This window comes from Stereum hirsutum (assembly GCF_000264905.1).
Source record: "Stereum hirsutum FP-91666 SS1 unplaced genomic scaffold STEHIscaffold_29, whole genome shotgun sequence".
Taxonomy (NCBI): domain Eukaryota; kingdom Fungi; phylum Basidiomycota; class Agaricomycetes; order Russulales; family Stereaceae; genus Stereum; species Stereum hirsutum.
Genome location: NW_006763159.1, coordinates 224,628 through 244,100, shown reverse-complemented (window position 1 = coordinate 244,100; position 19,473 = coordinate 224,628). Strand labels below are relative to the sequence as shown.

Genomic DNA, 19,473 nt, shown 5'->3' with positions numbered 1-19,473 from the left:
TTTATAAGGTTTCAGAAGTAACATATGATTACCACAATGTGGCAGCTGATCACTGTAGCGTAACAGCTGATTACTGTATGTATCAGGCCGTTACCATGAAGTAATGAAACATTACCGTGAAGTAATAAGGAGTAAGTATTAAGGTTATACTCTGGTATAATTGAATTGAATTTGCCATGTGAAAGAAAAAGTTTAACAATATTGTACTATTTTGATTACTTTTCCTTCTCCATGTTGCCATGCCTCAGTTACCACTGGCTACAACTACAATATCACCACATTCCAATACCGCTATATGATTTAATTATCTTTTACTATACTTCTTCGTCTACTGTTCTATTTTGATCAATTTAGCATGTACTGTGATGTGTGATAGGGTCAGTGTCCTCGATGGTTTCGTCAATACGGCAAAGCTGTGTGACACTGAGCATTAACTCGATAAAATTGCTGAAAATTGCCTTTTGGGATAGAAATCTGCTCAGTGGTTTTAACATTCACTGATGTGGTGTTTTACCACTGTGACATTTTGTCAATTTTGGAGGGCCTACAATGCGTGACCGCTGAATTAATTGAAATAGTTTAGTAAGTGTTCATGGAAGCGATGACCACCACTAGTATAATCTTCACACTACTATCCTACTGAAGCATTCAGTGACCGTAACTGAAAAGAACTCTTTTCACCATGCTGGCGCACAGCAAAGCTGTCACAAGATTTTGTCTTTTTTTTCTCCAAAAAAACATCAATCTTGGGTGATTTATTGAGGGGGGGGGGATGCCACCAAGGTAAACGAGCTATGGAAATGATCATAGTAGGTATCACTGTTTGACTGAGACCATACACAGATTTCGCTACCCCTGGGGTTCCCTGTGAATGTGCTCTAGTGAACCATTTTGAATTCTATAGTAACTGTAAAGCAAACAATTACTATATATCACTGATGATCACAAGGATCTTGAGTTATTACTGCAAAGAACTATTTATTACTATGCTATCAGCCACTCATAGGTCACTTGTGATTATGTCTGACATCATACCAATACCATTAGTCACTTTTGTGTAGTCTCTCAAATTAAGCTATGTGTAAGAGGTTACTTTCATATTACTACTGTCACTTCCTGGCCCAATATCCCATGGATAAAGTCACTTTCATGTGCAGCATATATCCAGTAAATAGTTAACTTTCAGGACCACCATTGTTGTTTGCCCTGTGGTAAAGGCCTGGATAGCCCGATATAAGTCGCATGTCATATGCTGATGGAAATATTTAGTAAAACATCATGCGGGCGTAATAATCTACACTTACACCTGTGATAAGGATGAGCATCAAAAACGAAGCAATGACCATAGGTCGGTTCGTCTTTCCGTGAAGCTTCTTGTAGAGAAGAACGTAGATTGCATGGATATGAAAGACCAGAAAAACACCATAGAGCAGGGACTCGAGCCACAGGGATACAAGATTGGCACGATCGAGCGCAAGGTTATCGGACATGCGGAGACACGAGGAAAGTTGCGTGCTTGAGCATTCTATAAGTAGTCAGACATCGATGACCATCCCTTCCGGCTCTGTCACACAGCCATGTCGTGAACGTACGAGACGCTCTTCATCACTCTGATGGAGTCTGATAGAAAAAAATTAGCCTGACATGAAGGGCCGGGATACCCGAGTGGTATGGCGGGTGTGTAGCTTTCTATCCCATCTACTTGGGGTAAATATGGAGTTATCCGGCCTAGTGGTGGGCATGTAGTGTAGTTATTTGTGGACCCTCGCATCACGTCGCATCAATAGTACCTGGACAGCTTCAAGGTCACAGCGGAGAACCCGGATCGTTTCAAACACAATTGTGAAGAAGCGAGACATTGTGCGACGTGATTTCGGTCTTGTTGGCCTCAAAATAGTACATCAACATTCAAACTTCGATATCGCCATTAGATAGTCATCTCTACTCATTGCTCAATCTCCTGACTGACCGAGGAGCTGATTCCTAAGGTCTCACGATATTTGAGCTGGACCGACTCACATGGGATGATATCAGCGCCATCATGGTGGGAAGTATGCCGTTGGTAGAAGTTGCGCCGGTAATCTCAAACACCGGCAACAAAAAAACGCCACAAAAACAAGTCATTCTGGGTGATATAGAGGCCCACAAGGGGGAAAAGGGTTCATCTTGCGCAGGAGCTTTGTATATGGAATATTGAGTGGCAATCCATTTACCCGGAGCGCCAACTTAACCGACCCCCGCTAACAATAAAAATGCTCGCTACATTTACTGCAGAAAAGGCTACACCTATGTTCAGAATCCCCAGAACTACCTCTCGAGCTCTGTACTGGTTTTTATAACGTCTCCTGCAGCAACTTTCATCGATTATGTACTGGAACAATGTCGTTTTAGACCACCATGTTATTTCTTACCGTTGACCCCTAAGTCAGAGTGGATCACAATGAATATTCAGTCCCGGGGGAAGTTCTACAAGTTGTGGTCTTTGAGAATGTGAATGTCTCACCGGATTAATGTTAATCGACTAATGAACTTCTCCATACCGCGGCTTTCCGACTGAACCAATCTGACATGCCTGACATTGACCTAGAAGTATCTTTACCAGTCATGTAATCCCGCGGAAGACACTCCCCGAAGGTATGAAATGTGGCAAATATAGTACCACAACGAGTACGGTATGGGAATGAACAAAACAATCGCAAGCTACGCTTGTTTGATTTCGTTGGAAACCAGTGTAACAGTTGTTTCACGACCTCAGTGCATCTTATTCTACGGCCCAATCTGATTTTGTGCATCAGCCTTAGGTATCATCACGGAGACGGAAGTTTGATGAATCCAAAACCTGTGACACGCCGCTACGGCCCAAAGCTATGTCCAACTTACTACACACTGAGCTATCCGTTTGTGAGCGCTTAGCCAGCAGCGCTCGAAGGGCTGATTATCTACTTGCTCTGGTATCCCTCGAGTATTTAAGACGTCTATGAGGCCTTTCAATATTTTGAGTTATAAACATGCGTTCATTCACGTTGTTAGCATGGCTCTTCCCACTTTTCCAGCAGCTTTCCTATCATGTTAACACGATGTACTTGTTTATTCGCTCTGATATCAAGACTATACTCTTACCAGTGGTCTGCATATTATTCTTTCTAACGGTGATTGAGAATCTGACGGCTTTCTAGACGGCATTTGCGCTCATTGTTACACCATCGATTCGCTTGCGGGGCATACTTTTCGTCTCTCTCTGGGTACTCGTCCATCTCCTCTTAATTGACATCGACAACCAGTCTTTATCGGTAGAAGAAGATAAAAATAACAAGCCATGGCGACCTTTGCCATCCGGACGGCTTTCCATATGGACCGCACGCATCATCTCCAGAGCCCTTTACCCTGCATGCATTATCTTCTCATACATTTCGGGTGGTTCATCATGCGCCATCGCCAGTGCAGGATTTACATCACTGGTGTATATATACGACCATCTGGGAGCAAACAAACACTGGCTTTGGAGGAATGTAATCAATGCCTTTGCATATACTGCATTAGAAACGGGGGCTAGCTTACTCCTAGGCATTTGCTTATGAGCTCTCTTGTGTAGCTTACAATCTGACTGATTCAAACTCCAGATATGCATGCTCTGCACTCAAAATACACTCAACTCGCCCTATTAATGTCATGGATCGTTATTGTCTCCAGCGTCCATTTACAAGACCTTCAGGACGAGATAGGAGACAGGGCTATGGGTCGCAAAACCTTTCCGATTTTGCTCGGACAGACAATAACTCGATCATCAGTCATTGGTTTTATCATCATCTGGACGATCTACTTTCCCGTCGTCTGGCGAGTTTCGGGTGTTTTCCGGTGGTATCTAAATGTTCTTGGCGGTTGTATCGCAATTCGAGTGTGGTACTTGAGGGGAAAGGCGGACGACGAGAAAAGCTACCGGCTTTATAATGTGAGCAAAACAATTATCTTATGTATTTCCACATGCTCACGGGAACAATTTCAAGGTTTGGCTGATGTCAATGCACCTGTTGGCGTTGGTCCATCGGTTCCACGACTAGGATGTCTTTATTTCATCTCATTTTCCCCCCAAAACGAGATTTGATTACAATATAGATTCGTGTCTACAGGCGGAACTGTATAGACGTGCTGGTACGGTGAAGCCAGCCATGACTCTGAAATCATCTTGCATGTTCGGCAAAAGTGCTTTCGAGCGCATCCTCCATTTGGCGCTAAAATGTATGTGCAATCGTCTCTACGCCACAGCAGGGGGCGATAGCATCAAAAAAACCAGGGTGGCCAATGAGTACTCCAATACCGTTAACAATCCCTACACGAAAGATGCCACAGATATTCATTGCTTGCACTAAACCTTCCTCGCGACTATGTCCGTGCAGGGGAAGAACACTCCTCCCTCCGCATCAAACTTACGCACCAAGGTATCCGCCACCATCTTCCGCCCCTCTTCTGTCACCACATCATCGCTGTTCTCATCCTTCAGATATGCGTACCTAAGTCCTAGACCCGTCATGGTGTTCACCATGAACACGAATGTTTCTCTAGTAAACTCCGCTTCGCTGGCAACCGATTGCCCAAACGGCCCTAACTCCGTAAGGCATAATGCTCCCATGGGAAGAAAGACGGAGAACTGGGAGTAAACGGTAAGTCCTGTGGACCGAACCATTTCGGGTAAGCTCTTAGAGAGACTTGGGAATATATGAGCTGGATAATGGTCAAGAGGAGGATATAACAACGCACTCCGTCAGGTGCTGATGCATCTCTGCATTCTTGATAAAGAGTTGATTCAAGGGATATGTCCAGGATGGTGTCATGGAATGAGACAGAGGGGAAGCTGCTCGGGCTATTTCGAGCTCCTCCTTAGCATAGAAGTGACCATCGGATTCGTTCAGGAGCAAAATTCCTCCGGACTCTAAGCAACAACAACATCGTTCAAATAGCGTAATCAGGTGCAGTAAAATCTATACGCACTAAGCACTTCCCGAATATTAGATAGAGCGTTCAACCAGCCATCCTTGCTCAAAGCGAGGATGAGAAGTTTCATGTTGACGAGGTCGAACATTCCAGTCATCTCCTCCGGAAATGGCTTCGTGACATCGTGAAGAAATAGTTGGATTCCAAGCGCATCGACAATGGGTTTCGGGGGAAACTTCTCTGCAGTCAAATCACAGGCGTAGAGCTTGACTGGATTGGACGGAGAGGATATTCGCGGTTTTATCTCGGGAATAGTCGCAAAATCTCGGGACCAAACAAGAGTACCGGCCGCTGCATCCAGGACGGTAGAGATAGACGATGGATCTACAACGTCGGGTACAATAGACGTGTCGCGATTCAGAAACTTCTTGAACATAGCATGTTGTCTCTCGAGGCTAAAAGAGTAACGTTATTGCACATTTCAGTTAATGTGTTAGTCACTGTACAGGTGCGAATGGCACGGGTCACTTACCGAACTTGCTCGTCTGCGTCATGTGTGAGCACGTAAGTGTTTTCCTGATTCATTCTGAATATCCTAGTCGAGAGAGACTGTAATGGCCAAATCGTTTAGTATGAATGCATACAGCTGAAAGGTGGACTAGAATTCTGACATTGAGGGTGTATGTCTGAGCTGGCAGAGAAATGAAGCAGTGGATGGAATGTCAGCCGAAGTGAGGTCTACGCTGGCAGGAACACTATGTAGAGGCGGAAACGTCCGGCATAATGCATTCGTCAGTACTAAGCTCTCAAAATAGTGTTCATAGATCCCGTTTGATAGCTTAAGGAAACTCTCAAATGATGGCGCCTAAAACTGTGTACCGAATATATTGGAGACGCTGTGCACCGCCCTACGGGGAAATCATCATTGACACGAGTGGGGGAGTAAGCGAAATTCCTTCTAATCACCACAGATACAGATAAGTCATGTAAGCTCGGAAGGTCCAAGGACGGCTTTCGCGGAGATTAATTTGCAGAGCACATGAACAGACTTAGGAAGGTTTCAAGCTTCATTGAATTCTGATTCGAAGGCGCATCCTGAGTCAATGCAACCATATAAGGGATATCAAAAAAGGCTCCATACCCACAGACCCAGTAAGACTTACGAAGCATATATCGGACACACCACTGCTCCTCTAAGAAAAGCCGGGCTTCTACTATGCGAGGGAAGCACCGATGCTTTGGACACAAACTCATCATTGATACAAAACAGAATGTGCCTGAGCATGAGGAAACAGGTCTCAGTGAGTGACGGTAAATAAACTATTTTAGTAGTTGGATCATCGCGTCTTACTCCAGGTCCGGGCTCGCCGATAAGATTCAATTCTTGGAGCAATTACCGGTGATTGTTTGTTGCTCCAACGCCGCAAGATCCTTGTCAAAAGCTCTGGCTCCCGATCGCGCCGCCCACGATTTCTGCCTTCGGGAAACAGCCGCTCTACGCGCACATCTGTGCGTCTCCGCAGAGGTGTCAGAATCAGGCATGTACTTAGGCACATGTTCAACGTCTACATCCGCCAGAGGCCTCGTACCATTGCTTTTCAATTTTATGTCTTGACGGCCACCACTGATTGATATGGCATATCAATCATTTTTCGATTTTCTACATAAAGAATATGTGCTATGATCCTGTTCCTTTCAGATCACAGGCGGCGCACGATTGTCAGCGCTCAAGTAATCTGGCGAACACCAGTCTCAGCCACGGTACCCGACGTCAGGCGTCACTTACCGGGTAGATTCGTCAATCATCTAAGCAACTCGAAGGAAGTTAAAGACGGACAGAACGGTGCTGAACTTAACATCACGATGTCGAATCGCCTCACCATTCTGTTCGGTGTTTTCATAGGACTGCCCTTCCTCACGTTTTGCTATCTACGCGTGCTTTTCCGTTCAAGATTGCATTATCCGCCAGGACCTCCAGGTTAGTGCGTATACGAACCAATGTATACTATCATCCTACATATATCCTACAGGACTACCTATTCTCGGCAACCTATTTGAATTTCCCTCGTCTCAGTGGTGGTTGAAATTTTCGCAGTGGGCTGATAGATATGGTAGGTCTTGCATACAGAATTTTAAAACAGATCTCACTTAAGACACATGTATCAGGTGCTTTGGTCCATCTTCGCGTTCTTGGGCGTCACATACTGGTCGTCAATGACCATGTCATCGCTCAAGATCTGTTGGACTCATCAATTCACGCAGATAGACCACGTTTCACAATGGCTGGAGAGCTGTATGTTTACCAGCTTTATTCGTGAAACCTGAATCACATTGTTAATTACGGTCAACACTTGTAGCATGGGATTCGATCCCTCCATTGCCTTCATTGGCTATGGAGAGCGATGGAGAACATATCGTCGAATCGGCCACCCTGTGATGTCAAAACACGCTGTAACGAAATACTTTACGATGCAGGAGGAGGAAGCAATCCGTCTCCTTCGAGCTCTATTCACGTCCCCTGAAAGGTACCGGAGAGAGGTTCGTTTGTATGTATCGTTTTCACAAATTCCTAATTCAAAGCTGAAATTTGCGTGTATTCTAACTGACGTGTCTAGCAGTGTAGGCAGAACAATCATGCATGCCATGTATGGTATTGAATGTGAGTCGCCGGAGGACACAGTACGTTCCACTTTACCTGTGGTACGATTCCTCGCGCCTGAGCTATACTCCCTTCCAGTATATTGTTGTCGCTGAAGCAACCCTCGAGAACATTACCCATGCGGTTGTTCCGGGCTCCTTCATGGTCGATGTCATTCCCTACAGTGTGTTCTTCTGTCGATTTGTCCATAGAGGAACACTTTTAATGGAGCTAATATAGTGAAGTACTTACCATATATGGGACTTCGCTTCCAAAAGAAGGCTATGGAGGCTCAGAGGCAAATGAAGCTCATGGTTGATAGACCTTATCGCCAAGTTTTGAGGGAACGGGTGCGTCCTCCGTCATCTCATGGATAGCAGTAAAGCTAAACTATCGCACTCGATGCTTCAACAGACTGCAGGAGCTGCAAAGCACTCATTCGTCTCTGCGCTGCTGGATAGCGAAATCAAATTACCAGATTCAGCTGTTGGTGAAGAGGACGACGTGGTCTCTTGGGCGGCAGCCACTATGTATGGAGGTACGTATACACGTCATATGTCTGAGGGTAAAACTCACCGTACATTAAGCTGATGGAGAGACCACGCAGGCGACATTACTCAACTTTATACTAGCCATGACGCTGAATAGGCATGTTCTAAGAAAAGCGCAAGAAGAAGTGGATACAGTGGTGAGTGTTATGAGTAATGTTTTTTTCTAATCATTTTTGACGAATATCGCCAGGTCGGGAGGCACAGGGCTCCCAGCTTTTTGGACAAGGATAGTCTACCATATATCAACGCCTTGATCAAGGAGGTGATTCGGTGGCGAGTACCGTTGCCTTTAGGTGAGTTTTATGGACTTTTAATAGTACTGTACTTTTTCGCGCACAAGTTCACGCCACCGCCCCTCGGCCGTTGCCGAAATGACATAATCCGTTCGTGTCCCAGTTCGCAAGGACACCGGGACAAGGGACAATGTTCGTGAACATCAACGCTTTTTCAGGGATACCACCCATCATAACCTCTCATTAGCCATCTATGCTCTGAATCTGGGAGGGGGAGCTCACCCAGTAGCAAAATCCAGCTCAAAGTGTCTCTTGGGGCCCTTCCTGAGGTCAATTTAGGAGCCAGAAATATATTCACATTTTTGTCATATTTGCGTCAAATTTTGGTTTGTCCCATTTACAAGTTCAGTGCACATCAATGGGGTGGGACTGTCCCGTGGCACAAGTTCGTTCGCGGCTCCCATGGGACACGGGACACGAACTTGTGCGCGAAAAACTACAGTATCCCATTAACGTTCAGCACATATTTGAAGGCGTACCACATCGCTGCAGACAGGACACCCAGTATAACGGTACTTTCTCATTTTTCGAGGACGCCATATTGATGTCTAATCAGCATCGAAGGCTTTCTCATACGTGAAGGAACGATCATCATACCCAATCTATGGACCATCAGCCACGACAAAAATCTCTACGATAGTCCAAATGCATTTCTCCCTGAAAGGTTTATCGGGAAGGACTCACTGGATCCTGATTATGCCTTTGGATTTGGTCCACGGTAAGTGATTCAGACATATAGCTCACAACTTACGTTGCTTACCAGTACGTTGTCAGAACATGCATTGGTAAAAACTTCGCCGAAAGCCAACTGTTCATTTTTAGCGCATGTATAATCTGGGCATTTGACATCTCTAAGGATGTTAACGAATTCGGAGACGAAATCGATCCTCAAATTGGGTATACCACTGGGTTCGTTAGGTGTGTAATCAATTTCCCCCGAAACGGAGTATGACATGCTGAGCGATATGCTCCTTAGTCAACCAAGCCCTTTTGCGTGCAGGATTGTTCCCAGAGACCAGCACGTCAAAGATGTCCTTTGCTTATAGGTCTAAAGAAGTAGGGTGGTATATTCGTCATGTCTCCAAATATATTACCTTTGCTTGGTCGTCGGTACAGACAATTGCATTTTCCCTTGTGCTGTATCGAGTGCATAGTTTGATAGCGTTCAATAAATTCGGGGCAGAGCAGGTGCATACTTGGTGACTTCACGTTAGGTATGTAAGTGTATATCGGAGCTTCCTGTCGAGCATCGTAATTGTGTTGCCCTCGTGTGCATGTGGCATTGATGTGGCACCACTCTCACAGACTTGTGTTTCGCATACTCACGAGTCACGACCATGCTCCTCGGCCGTGCCCGTCAAACGACGCAACCAGGTGATAATGAGAGACAACAAGCAGTGCTCCGGCTATGATTTCTGGCCGTTTCCCGTAGGTATCTACCATGTCCTTGTGGTCGTCGCTGGATTTGTTCCTGCGATTCCTTCAACTTCGACGTATAACGAACTCAAGCAAGGTACGTTCCTCGCTCTCTCTCAGTATGAGATATACTGATGAAGTAATAGTTTTGCTAGGAACCCGTCATGGGGTCTGGGCGGAATGCCATACAGGTCGGCGACATGCGCTCCCTTGTAGAGAAATATACCTCCAACTTCCCAACCCGCCGCGCTCTTTCATCCGAGCCAACACCTCCACTTTCGTCGCCCGAGCCTGTTTTGAATACCATTCTGCTTGTCGGAAGTCGAGGCGGAATTGGTGCTAATCTTCTAGCACAACTCTTGCAATCGGCGCAAGTCCGACGAGTTTATACGCTGAATCGGCCTCGCACAGACGGAAAGACAGATCAAAAGAGACAGGCGGACGAGTTTGGTGCACAGGGCTTAGACCATTCACTGGCATACTCGGAGAAGTTGGTGCTGTTGGAAGGAGATACAGCACGTCTAACTCTGGGATTACTGGATACTGTCTTCGGTGAAGTACGCATTCTTTCCCATCCCGACTGCATATCAGCCAATTACTCGTTGGCGATCAATCAGGTCTCCAGTAGCCTCACATCAATCATCATCAATGGTTGGCGCGTAGAGTTCGTGCCTCCGCTATACGTCTTCGAACCTCTCGTCGCAGGAGTCCGAAACCTCATAGACATATGCCTGAGATCGCCCCATCAGCGTGTGCCACATCTTCTCTTCTGTTCCTCGCTCGCAGTCACAACAGGTGATCAATTTCGGGCTTTCACTTTTGAGAACGTGTGCTTGACCTCCTGACGGACGGCGCTGACAAAACACCAAACTCCAGGCATAACACAGCCGACGCCTCTACCGGAAACATTTATTTCAGATCCAACTTCAATCGTCGGTGAAGGATATAGAGAATCCAAATGGGTCGTGGAGTCGATCATCGAAAAGGCCTTGCAGCAGACGGCACTCAATGCGACTGTAGTTCGTATAGGTCAAGTTTGTGGAAGTGTCAATGGTTTGTGGAAGACGCACGAGTGGTTCCCCATGATAGTGAAGTCGAGCCAGCATCTTGGATGTCTACCTACGGATGACCGCGTACGCCACTCCATTTAGCATCTGATTTTCTGCTGTTCGTTCGTACTTGGTTGCGCTGATGACCTGTTCTTCCGACAGGTTCTTACGTGGATCCCTGCAGACATAGCCGCAGCAGCCATCATCGACCTCCTCGGGACAACTCTACCCCTCGCACACATCGCCCATCCCAACCCCGTCTCTGGGGCACTCATCATGGACGCCATAGCCACAAGACTTTCACTTGTCACTGTTTCTCGGTCTGAATGGTTAGAGAGACTCGAAGCCAGCATACCGGCTACGCGTACAAAAGAAGAAAGGAAAAGAAATCCAGCTGTACGTCTTCTTTCGATGATGCGTGGGATTATGTTCGAGATCCCAGTGTCGATTGAAGGTAAGGGGAAGGGGTTTGGTGCATTCAATATGCCGATTGTGGCGGTTGATAACACGAAGAAGGCTTCGAGAGTAATGGGGGAGGCGACGCCTCTGACACAGGATAATGCAACGAGGTGGATTGAGAAGTGGCAGGACGTGGGTTTTCTCGATAAAGAGCCTGAGTCTGCAGTCGACATTCGTATTGCGCGCTTATGAATGGTCATTCCTTCGGGTTACTTTCGCATCTTGGCATGGCGTGCCCCGGATCCCCTCGAAAATATTCAAATCTGCAACTTTCGGAAGGGCGGTTTAGAGCAAGTTTAGAGGGCGGCTTTGCTGCACATTTTGTTGCGTTTATGACTCGTCGACTATTGTCACTGAGAGAGGCATCAAACAGTAGAACTCTCTTCAATTCAGTGGAGGAATGCGTGATTACTTCGAGTTTGTTTTGGACGAGACACGATTGAGTGGTTGTTTTGCAGGTATAATTGGTGAGCAGACGCCGAAAATCAAAAGAGACAGTTGTGAAGCGATAATTTGATGCATAGAACATAGGCGGCAAGTAAGCATCACGGAAACGATGAGTATCTGTCGCAACTAACCGTGGAGCAATGGTATGCAGACGGACAGCGCAAGAAACAATCCTAATATGAGGTCGCAAATATTTTGCTTTATATAGAGAACTATCGGAGCTGTATATAGCTCGAGTGCTCCGGGATCTTCAACATGCAAACTGCACATAAAGAGGCCCTATGATCGTTGGGACAACGCGGACCTCAAACTCCGTGCATGCTTCGTTCCAATAGACAAGATGACGCTGACCGCTCATGTCCAGTGAATAAAATCTTGGAGGTACCCGGTCGAAGTCTAACCATGATCGCATGAGCAGAGAGCCTGAAAATCATCCCGGCAGGATATCACAAGGAGTCAGTTTATCAAGAGGTAGGCAGTTGGACACACAAAACCGAACACAAAAAAACTTACTTATACTTCACCACCCAGTGAATTCAGTCGTGTTTCCCAACCCACCGTTAGAGGATATGACCTCAGCCTGAGTCACGTCGTGGTTCACGGCGACGCTCTGTATGTCCTTCCAATCCCTGACCATACCTCCAAAACAAACCCTCTTCTTTCGATCCCACGTATTCTCCTGAATCCCGAGGTATATTTTCCCGCCCCAGAGCCGTTCTTCGATTGTCAACGCATTTTGTTGACGTTGCATCTTGTTGTGGTCTAGTGTTATCCGATTGAGCTCCAGCGCTGGGGTTATTTTGTCTGGATGTAGTTCATCGAGGAAGATTTGTAGGACACTGCTTAGGAGGATGTTCAGAACATAAAAACGCAGACGAAGACGGAACTCCTCTGGATACTCTACGTACAGATCGTATTAGCTTGTGTGCTGTCGTAAAAGGACGAATCGAAACGCAGGTTTCACTCACGATCGGGAGCACCCTCCAAAGCAGTTATCATATCCTTGTCCAGACATAACACCCTAACACTACTAAAGACGCCCACAGGCTTCTCCACGCACTCCGTCTTCACTGCGCCAATCCTCTTCAATAAACAGAACCCGTACCTCTTAGGCCCAGTAGCGAAATTCTCAAGTGCACGCTTAAACTTCGATGAGACGATGTAGACTCCCGCCTCTTCTAGAAGATAAGCATAAACATTGACCGCCATCGTTTCGTCGTTCCTGAGGAGCCAGATAATGCGATTCCAGATCTGAGCCAAGGAAGGACAGGATATCGCTTCGGTGAAGAAGGGACGTCGGGAGAGGGAGTCGTGTGCATAAACGGGTATGAAGGAGAAGTCCTGGTAGCCGTAGGGGAATTGGAAAAGAACACGAGAGAAGTTGTATATGAGATTTCGGTGCATGATCAGATGAGATGGTGGGCGAAGAATCAAGACTTGGCGTCATAGAGAGAGAATGCTTTGGACTTTTATATGCAGGACTATGGAGCGACAACGTTCTAAGGGAACAAAGACGTTCGGGATGACCCGAGTGATAGATACGTGTTCAGACACAAGATGAACAAAGGGCTGAGGCCCGCACAGCACGGAAATAAAGATAGATGAACAGCTCACTGAAGCCATGATAGGCATGTTCATGGCCAGTCAGGAGTCCGTGGCTACTCTCCAAGGTCCTTGAAGCACGGCACTGTGCTACAATGATAAGTTGCCAGTGCGCAAAACTCTTGACATAGACTAGCGACTTTCATGCTCCCGAATCATTCGGATACATACAGGACTCGGAGTCCAGAGCATAGATGATACGACAATTGAAGCTTCATTGACATACCTGCTATACAAACGAAGAAAATGAGCAGAAATAAGGGACTAAACCCACTTGCTTTTTTGGGTCGTCGAATATTGTGCGATACGCCCATTAGAGGTGCTTTCTATGGTCGTCGAAGGTGCTAAATAAGTACTAGGGCTGGTCCTGTACCGTTGACTGCTGCACAACCATCATACTTCTCGATACCTGTCTCTCTTCGTCCAACATAGGAGGGTGACTATTCTTGGAACAGGCGTCTTCGCCGTCCTCTGTGAGATCTCGATTCAGATTCCTCGAATTTACATCCCATTGAGACCAGGTATTCCGAGGCACAGAGACGAGAAGATATTCATCGGAGGAAGTTCCGAGGCAGGGGATGGAAATTGGACGAAAAGGAAGGAAGGAAGGAAGTACATACATAAGGTAGGGTTAGGGGTAGAGCTCTTTGACATCTGGCGTACTCTCACGCCTCTGATCGATCGTGTTCTCTCCACCTTCGTACAGTGAGCAACAGTCCACGCTCTGTTCTTCAGTCTTGCTGCTAACCCGCAACTGTCATGAATTGTTTAAAGCGAGCATATCGGTCGGCAGCTCTGGCATGTCTTCCTCGTCAGCGCCATGCTCGACGTCATTCACATTCTCTCGCGCGCCACCGGAGCTCCTCGCGGAGTTCTTCCTCTGGTCTGTTCAAGGTGGCCCCGCAAAACCTCTAATCAATGAGGCACCCATGAATCTAGCTTCAGTTTCTCGTCAATGGCGAGCCGTCGCACTTTGCACCCCAGATCTTTGGACGCACCTCTCCCTGACCGTCGCGCCTGAAAGAAGGACTGATGATGGGCTCACGAACTGGTTACCTCTTCTCACGCTATGGCTAGATCGGTCACAATCCCTTCCATTGTCCTACACCCTTCAGTTTAAATCGTCTCAGAATTGGTCAGAGCGCGATATGTGGGCTATTGTCACAGTTTTTCGCCCACTTATCGATGCTCTTCTGCTGCAATCCCAGCGTTGGAAGAACGTCGGAATTCACACGCCCAACGTCGACTCTCACCCTTCACTTTACCTCGATATCAAAGGCCTGAATCTCCCACACTTAGAATTCCTCGCTCTTTCCGGCACCGTTGCCGACGATGTCGAACTCTCCCTCACTTCCGAAACCGCACCACACCTGACCTCCGTCGCCCTCCCCGCCCTCTCTCTTCAAAACTCTTCACTCCCCTGGTCCCAATTAACAACCCTCTACATCAAAGACGACAATCCGAGCCCATTCCACATCTACTCTATCGTCGACGTCCTATCGCGCTGCTTTCACCTCCAAAAGCTCCACATCCAGACCCACATCGATTTCGGGAAAACTATTGGCCTCTCCTTCACCATTCCTCCCCCACTCACACTTCCCTATCTCTCCCATCTTCGTCTCGGCGTCGAAATGGAAATGATAATGGAACGTCTTCTACCCGCACTCGATTGCCCGGCACTCACCACTCTTTCGTTCTATGGTTGCCCGAACGCCACTTCCTCTCCTAGCATCGCAACATTCGTCGAGCGTCATTTTCCACAGTATCGGTCTGCCACGCTCCCACTGGCACCGCAGAGGCCTGAAATCGAGACCGTCGAAATAGGGTTCGAAGGGCTTCATCGCGACCCGACGCTGTTCATCAGGTTCTGGAGGATGTTCAGCCCTGGCGTGAAACGCATAGGGATGCACCTGGACGAGTCGAACGCTATGTTTCTCATGATGTTATATGAGACGTGCAAAGTGATGTGGCCGAGGGCGGATGGGTTCGGGCTACGGATTACGACCTCGGGCCCTGCCTTGGAGGAGGTGGTATTGTCGATGGAGGCAGGGTATATGTGCCTTCACCCGGATATTCTTCCGAAGACGTTGAATCACCTCACGCTTTTGCTCGACGGTGACAGGTGTGGGTATGGTCCAGACGGGGGTGCGGCTATTTACGACGAGGACGAGAGGTCTAACGGGTCGGGGCCGTTCTTCCCTTGTGCGCAACTGAAAAGGATTCATGTTCGGATGATTGAGAACGATCAGGCACCGTCACCTATCAATGTGTTACTCGTTCTTGATGTGGTCAAGGAAACCGTTAGGTACATCCTCAGGGACTTCGTGAGGAGAGGCTTGGAGTTGTCGTTTGAACGCACTGACAAGTGTTGTTTATTCGCGTGATTCGGACGGTCAATGATGTCTTAAAAACTTGGGCTCCATGTATTTCTACTGTAATTGTTCGGTTTCAGGCTCGTATGATTTTCTAGCCCTTCTTGTTATCTGTATTCCTGTGTATGTTTGTAAAATTCGTGTCGCTCTGTACTTCTTGATGGGGGTTTCAGCAGTTTTCGGCGTGTTTTCCTTCTCTGTGTACATCCTTTGTTTTGTGTTGTACTATATAGGACTCCTGTGCCCCCGTTGAACCGGTTTTTTTCTCGCTCGGAGGTGTAAGGTCACACCTTCTCAGTCCAGCATTCCCTTCAACCTCTCCGTCAATTGTGGGTTATGTAATCGCTCTGGTAGCGTGGGAATGAATATGTAGCGACCGAGCTGCGATAAATTCAAGCTTTCAGCGCGCGCCCTACCACCTGGCTCAACGAACACCCTCCCTCCACTTGAGCGTCCTCACATCACCGCGAGATGAACGTATCACGAGGAGAGACACTTGGGTTCACCTTTACTGGACTCTAACCTTTCTGAATCCAAGCCGGCGACTCGGACTCCTCGTATCCTCCCGTCTCGAACTTTACTTGCGACTCTCGTTGACTGTTGCAGAAAAGGCTCATCACGATCTATCAAACATATTATGACCTCTTACAAAACCATCGTAGTTATCGGGCTCTCCCACCACTCGATAATAGACCGTATCTACAACCGTTTAAAACGACTTTAAAACGGTGATCGGACCAATCGTCGAGTCCCGTTGGGCTCTAGCGAGGTCAAAAAATTCTTCGCAGATACGGTCTAATGTGTCCTCTTTGTCTACACACTGGCATTCATGGGACGTCAACCGTCCTCGTGAACCCGCAATGACGTACTCTATACCAAGAAACGACGGATTCCTGACCTGAGTCATCGGCAGCACAACCTTATCATAGCATGTCATGAGACTGAAGCTCTCTTGAAGAGTTCGTGAGTAGAAATTGCGACTTCTACGCCGAGGCTTCGCCGTGCACGGACCAGTATATTCCCTTCACTAGTGCGTTACTCTGTACATGTTGTCCCCCTTTTTCCTTCTACCATCATGGTCTCATCTACAGAAGACTCCGGCTCTACTACAACAAGCATCATCTTCCACCAGGAGCAAGACATCGGCGAAGCTCATGGGCGTCATGAACTCGAGTCGTCTCGTCCACCACGACGAGCGCTTTTCGGAAAAGAAAACCCTACGTCTTCCTCCCCTTTAGATCCCCATCCACCCCTTCCTGAATCCTACGAACTCTCAACATCACCTCCACCAGCTGCACACATATTATCGCGGAACGTTCTCGAAGCTGGTATCGGCTCAGAGGGCATAACTTCTAGGCAGGCTGGGAGACCGAGCGGGGATGAGTCGCCGGAGATGGAGGAGCAGGGTAGACCGAGTGAGAAGCAGTCGTCGAAATACAGGTGGTATGCTAGGTTGCACTTCGCTGCGATCTGTTGGTGTTTCTTCTTGCAAGGTTGGAACGATGGAACGGCAGGGCCATTGCTTCCAAGGGTGCAGTCTGTGTATCACGTACGTCGTGCTTTCCCGATCGTCTGACAGCTTCGAAGGGGCTGATAGCCACACGCGCTGGTATGTTGTCGCTGTAGATTGGTTTCGCCATCGTCTCTCTCATTTTCGTGTCGACCGCTATTGTGAGTGCCCTACGATACTTCTTATCCTCGGTATATATTGCGCGCGGAGCACCCTTTGACTTGAACACCATGTCACAGGGGTTCCTCGCTGGCGCCGCTCTGAACGTTCATCTCGATAGTAAATTCGGTTTTGGGAAGGTACGATCCATTTACTCCTTCCTCACTTGTACAATTCCGATATTTCTATATCATAAACTCCGTTTCCTATAGGTCATGGTCTTCGGTTCGTCTCATGACCACCCTTATGCTTGACTCTGACTAACGCAGGTACCTTTCCTCCAGGCTCTTTGTTTCAAACTGTCTGCTACGCTATGATGATTCCAGAAGGCCCCTTCGCTGTGCGTGTCGTGGCATATGGTGTTGGAGGATTTGGAGGCGCATTACAGGTAAGCTTCAACATCTTTCACACATCCTTCTCTTCTGAGAACTGTGGATAACCGTTAAATAGCTAGCGGGTGGTAATACCTTTGTCGGCAACTCTAATAAACACATAGAACGGAAGCTCGGAGTTATGCATGCTCTTTACGGTTCGTCTTTCCTTCCTCTCAGCACCTCTATCGTCTCTGTTGGATGCTCCTGGTGATCCTCGTGCCGCATCTCAATGAGAACTCAATTTGAATGTATGGTGTTGCAGGTCTCGGCGCATTCGCAGCACCACTTGCGGCTACCCACTTCTCGCAGGTGTATCACTGGACGTTCCACTTCATCATTTCGCTTGGGATAGCGGTGACCAACACGGTCGTCCTCGCGCTTGTGTTCAAAGGCCGGACGCTAGACGGTGAGTTCTGTTTGGGCTCTCGGAACGAAGTCTTACATTCCTCTGATCACATTTCTGATTCCCCTCGGGATGCACCCGTACTCCAGAATGTATGGCCGAGGAAGGCCACCCAGCAAGCGAGGTTAACTCCGAGCGCGAGAGTGGCAAGTACAGGCAGATACTCAGTATGAAGGTCGTTCACGCGCTTGCGATCTTTACACTCGTATATGTCGGTACCGAGGTTACGCTTGGGGGTAAGTCCTCGTCTGCCACCTTTCTGCGTCCCCTTACCCTAATGGACTCCTAGGCTGGATCGTCACCTACATTATCCAAGAAAGGTCAGGTGGCGCGAGCTCGGGGTATATCTCTTCTGGATTTTTTGGCGGTAAGCATGCGACGAACTTTGTTCTTCGTAGTTGAACTCTTGCCTAGACTGAGAGTTCGTGTAGGAATCACTGCCGGGCGACTAATTCTCCTATGGCTGAACAAGAAGATCGGCGAGCGCACAGCTCTTTTCTTATACGCTATCCTTTGTATTGGGTACGTATCTTCTGCTCCTTCTGTTATAATGCGACCCTTCTTTTTGTATCATCGCGACTTGCACTACCCTTATGCTGCTAGCCATGTTGCATACAACTCACCATTATTGACTTCAATACAGCCTCGAAATCACCGTCTGGATCGTACCCAGCCTCATCGAAAATGCTGTTGCGATTTCGTTCGTTGGTGTCCTCATGGGCCCAATGTACCCCATCCTCGTCAACCAGGCAAAGGGAGTCATTCCGCGCTGGCTACTCAATGGCTCGATCGGCTGGATTGCGGCTGTCGGTCAGTCTGGAAGTGCTATCATACCGTTGGTCACGGGTGTGTTGTCTGCGAAGTTTGGGATTAAGAGTTTGCAGCCGCTGTGAGTCTCTTTATTTTGTGCTTTCGTTGCCTGCGGGGATTGATTTTTTGTTCGGCTACCAAAGAGTTGTTGCGATGATGGGCGTTCTGGTTGGGATATGGATGCTCATTCCCAGGGCGCATAGGCGGGCGGATTGAGCGGGTTCATTGGGGTTCTATTGGCTGCTACGTTTGCCACGCGACGCGTAGTTACACAAAATACACCGTCCTGACTTATTACAGTCGTACAAGACTACAAGTAGAGCTTCAAGTTCACGGTGCAGTTATGTATTGATCTCTACAACTCCGTGAGTTGTGCTCGACTCGGACCCCTATGACCGGGAAGAGTATGATGTGGCAGTTGACCTTGATACTGCTTCCATACCAAAACATATAGATGCTTT

At 47.6% G+C, this 19,473-nt stretch overlaps 6 protein-coding genes across 6 annotated transcripts; 4 read left to right on the top strand and 2 right to left on the bottom strand.

Annotated features, from left to right (window-relative positions):
• Window positions 1–4,599: 4,599 nt before the first annotated feature.
• Window positions 4,600–5,514, bottom strand: STEHIDRAFT_163917 (uncharacterized protein; the record flags this gene model as incomplete). Its single annotated transcript, XM_007311644.1, has 4 exons — window positions 4,600–4,693; window positions 4,756–4,927; window positions 4,987–5,384; window positions 5,462–5,514. 4 exons carry the CDS (start codon window positions 5,512–5,514, stop codon window positions 4,600–4,602), a joined length of 717 nt encoding a protein of 238 aa, XP_007311706.1.
• A 1,435-nt stretch (window positions 5,515–6,949) lies between these two features.
• On the top strand, window positions 6,950–9,363 carry STEHIDRAFT_69820 (cytochrome P450; the record flags this gene model as incomplete). Its single annotated transcript, XM_007311593.1, is given in 12 exon segments — window positions 6,950–7,040; window positions 7,096–7,222; window positions 7,287–7,475; window positions 7,545–7,608; window positions 7,667–7,751; window positions 7,808–7,917; window positions 7,982–8,144; window positions 8,164–8,255; window positions 8,309–8,411; window positions 8,885–8,923; window positions 8,976–9,129; window positions 9,186–9,363. Coding segments are annotated over 12 exon segments (1,395 nt in total), but the record flags the coding sequence as incomplete, so codon positions are not given.
• A 1,375-nt stretch (window positions 9,364–10,738) lies between these two features.
• On the top strand, window positions 10,739–11,527 carry STEHIDRAFT_69794 (uncharacterized protein; the record flags this gene model as incomplete). Its single annotated transcript, XM_007311589.1, has 2 exons — window positions 10,739–10,960; window positions 11,039–11,527. Coding segments are annotated over 2 exons (711 nt in total), but the record flags the coding sequence as incomplete, so codon positions are not given.
• Window positions 11,528–12,302: 775 nt separating this feature from the next.
• On the bottom strand, window positions 12,303–13,186 carry STEHIDRAFT_116723 (uncharacterized protein; the record flags this gene model as incomplete). Its single annotated transcript, XM_007311643.1, has 2 exons — window positions 12,303–12,682; window positions 12,751–13,186. The coding sequence occupies 2 exons, from the start codon at window positions 13,184–13,186 to the stop codon at window positions 12,303–12,305; spliced, it is 816 nt and encodes a 271-aa protein (XP_007311705.1).
• Window positions 13,187–14,158: 972 nt separating this feature from the next.
• STEHIDRAFT_143290 (uncharacterized protein) lies at window positions 14,159–16,063 on the top strand. The gene has a single exon (XM_007311642.1). It carries the CDS (start codon window positions 14,185–14,187, stop codon window positions 15,766–15,768), a length of 1,584 nt encoding a protein of 527 aa, XP_007311704.1. The 5' UTR covers window positions 14,159–14,184; the 3' UTR covers window positions 15,769–16,063.
• A 768-nt stretch (window positions 16,064–16,831) lies between these two features.
• On the top strand, window positions 16,832–19,318 carry STEHIDRAFT_173224 (MFS general substrate transporter; the record flags this gene model as incomplete). Its single annotated transcript, XM_007311641.1, has 12 exons — window positions 16,832–17,305; window positions 17,383–17,427; window positions 17,506–17,565; window positions 17,638–17,650; window positions 17,710–17,813; window positions 17,876–17,954; window positions 18,062–18,205; window positions 18,292–18,438; window positions 18,492–18,569; window positions 18,634–18,724; window positions 18,846–19,091; window positions 19,156–19,318. The coding sequence occupies 12 exons, from the start codon at window positions 16,832–16,834 to the stop codon at window positions 19,226–19,228; spliced, it is 1,554 nt and encodes a 517-aa protein (XP_007311703.1). The 3' UTR covers window positions 19,229–19,318.
• Between the last annotated feature and the right edge of the window lie 155 nt (window positions 19,319–19,473).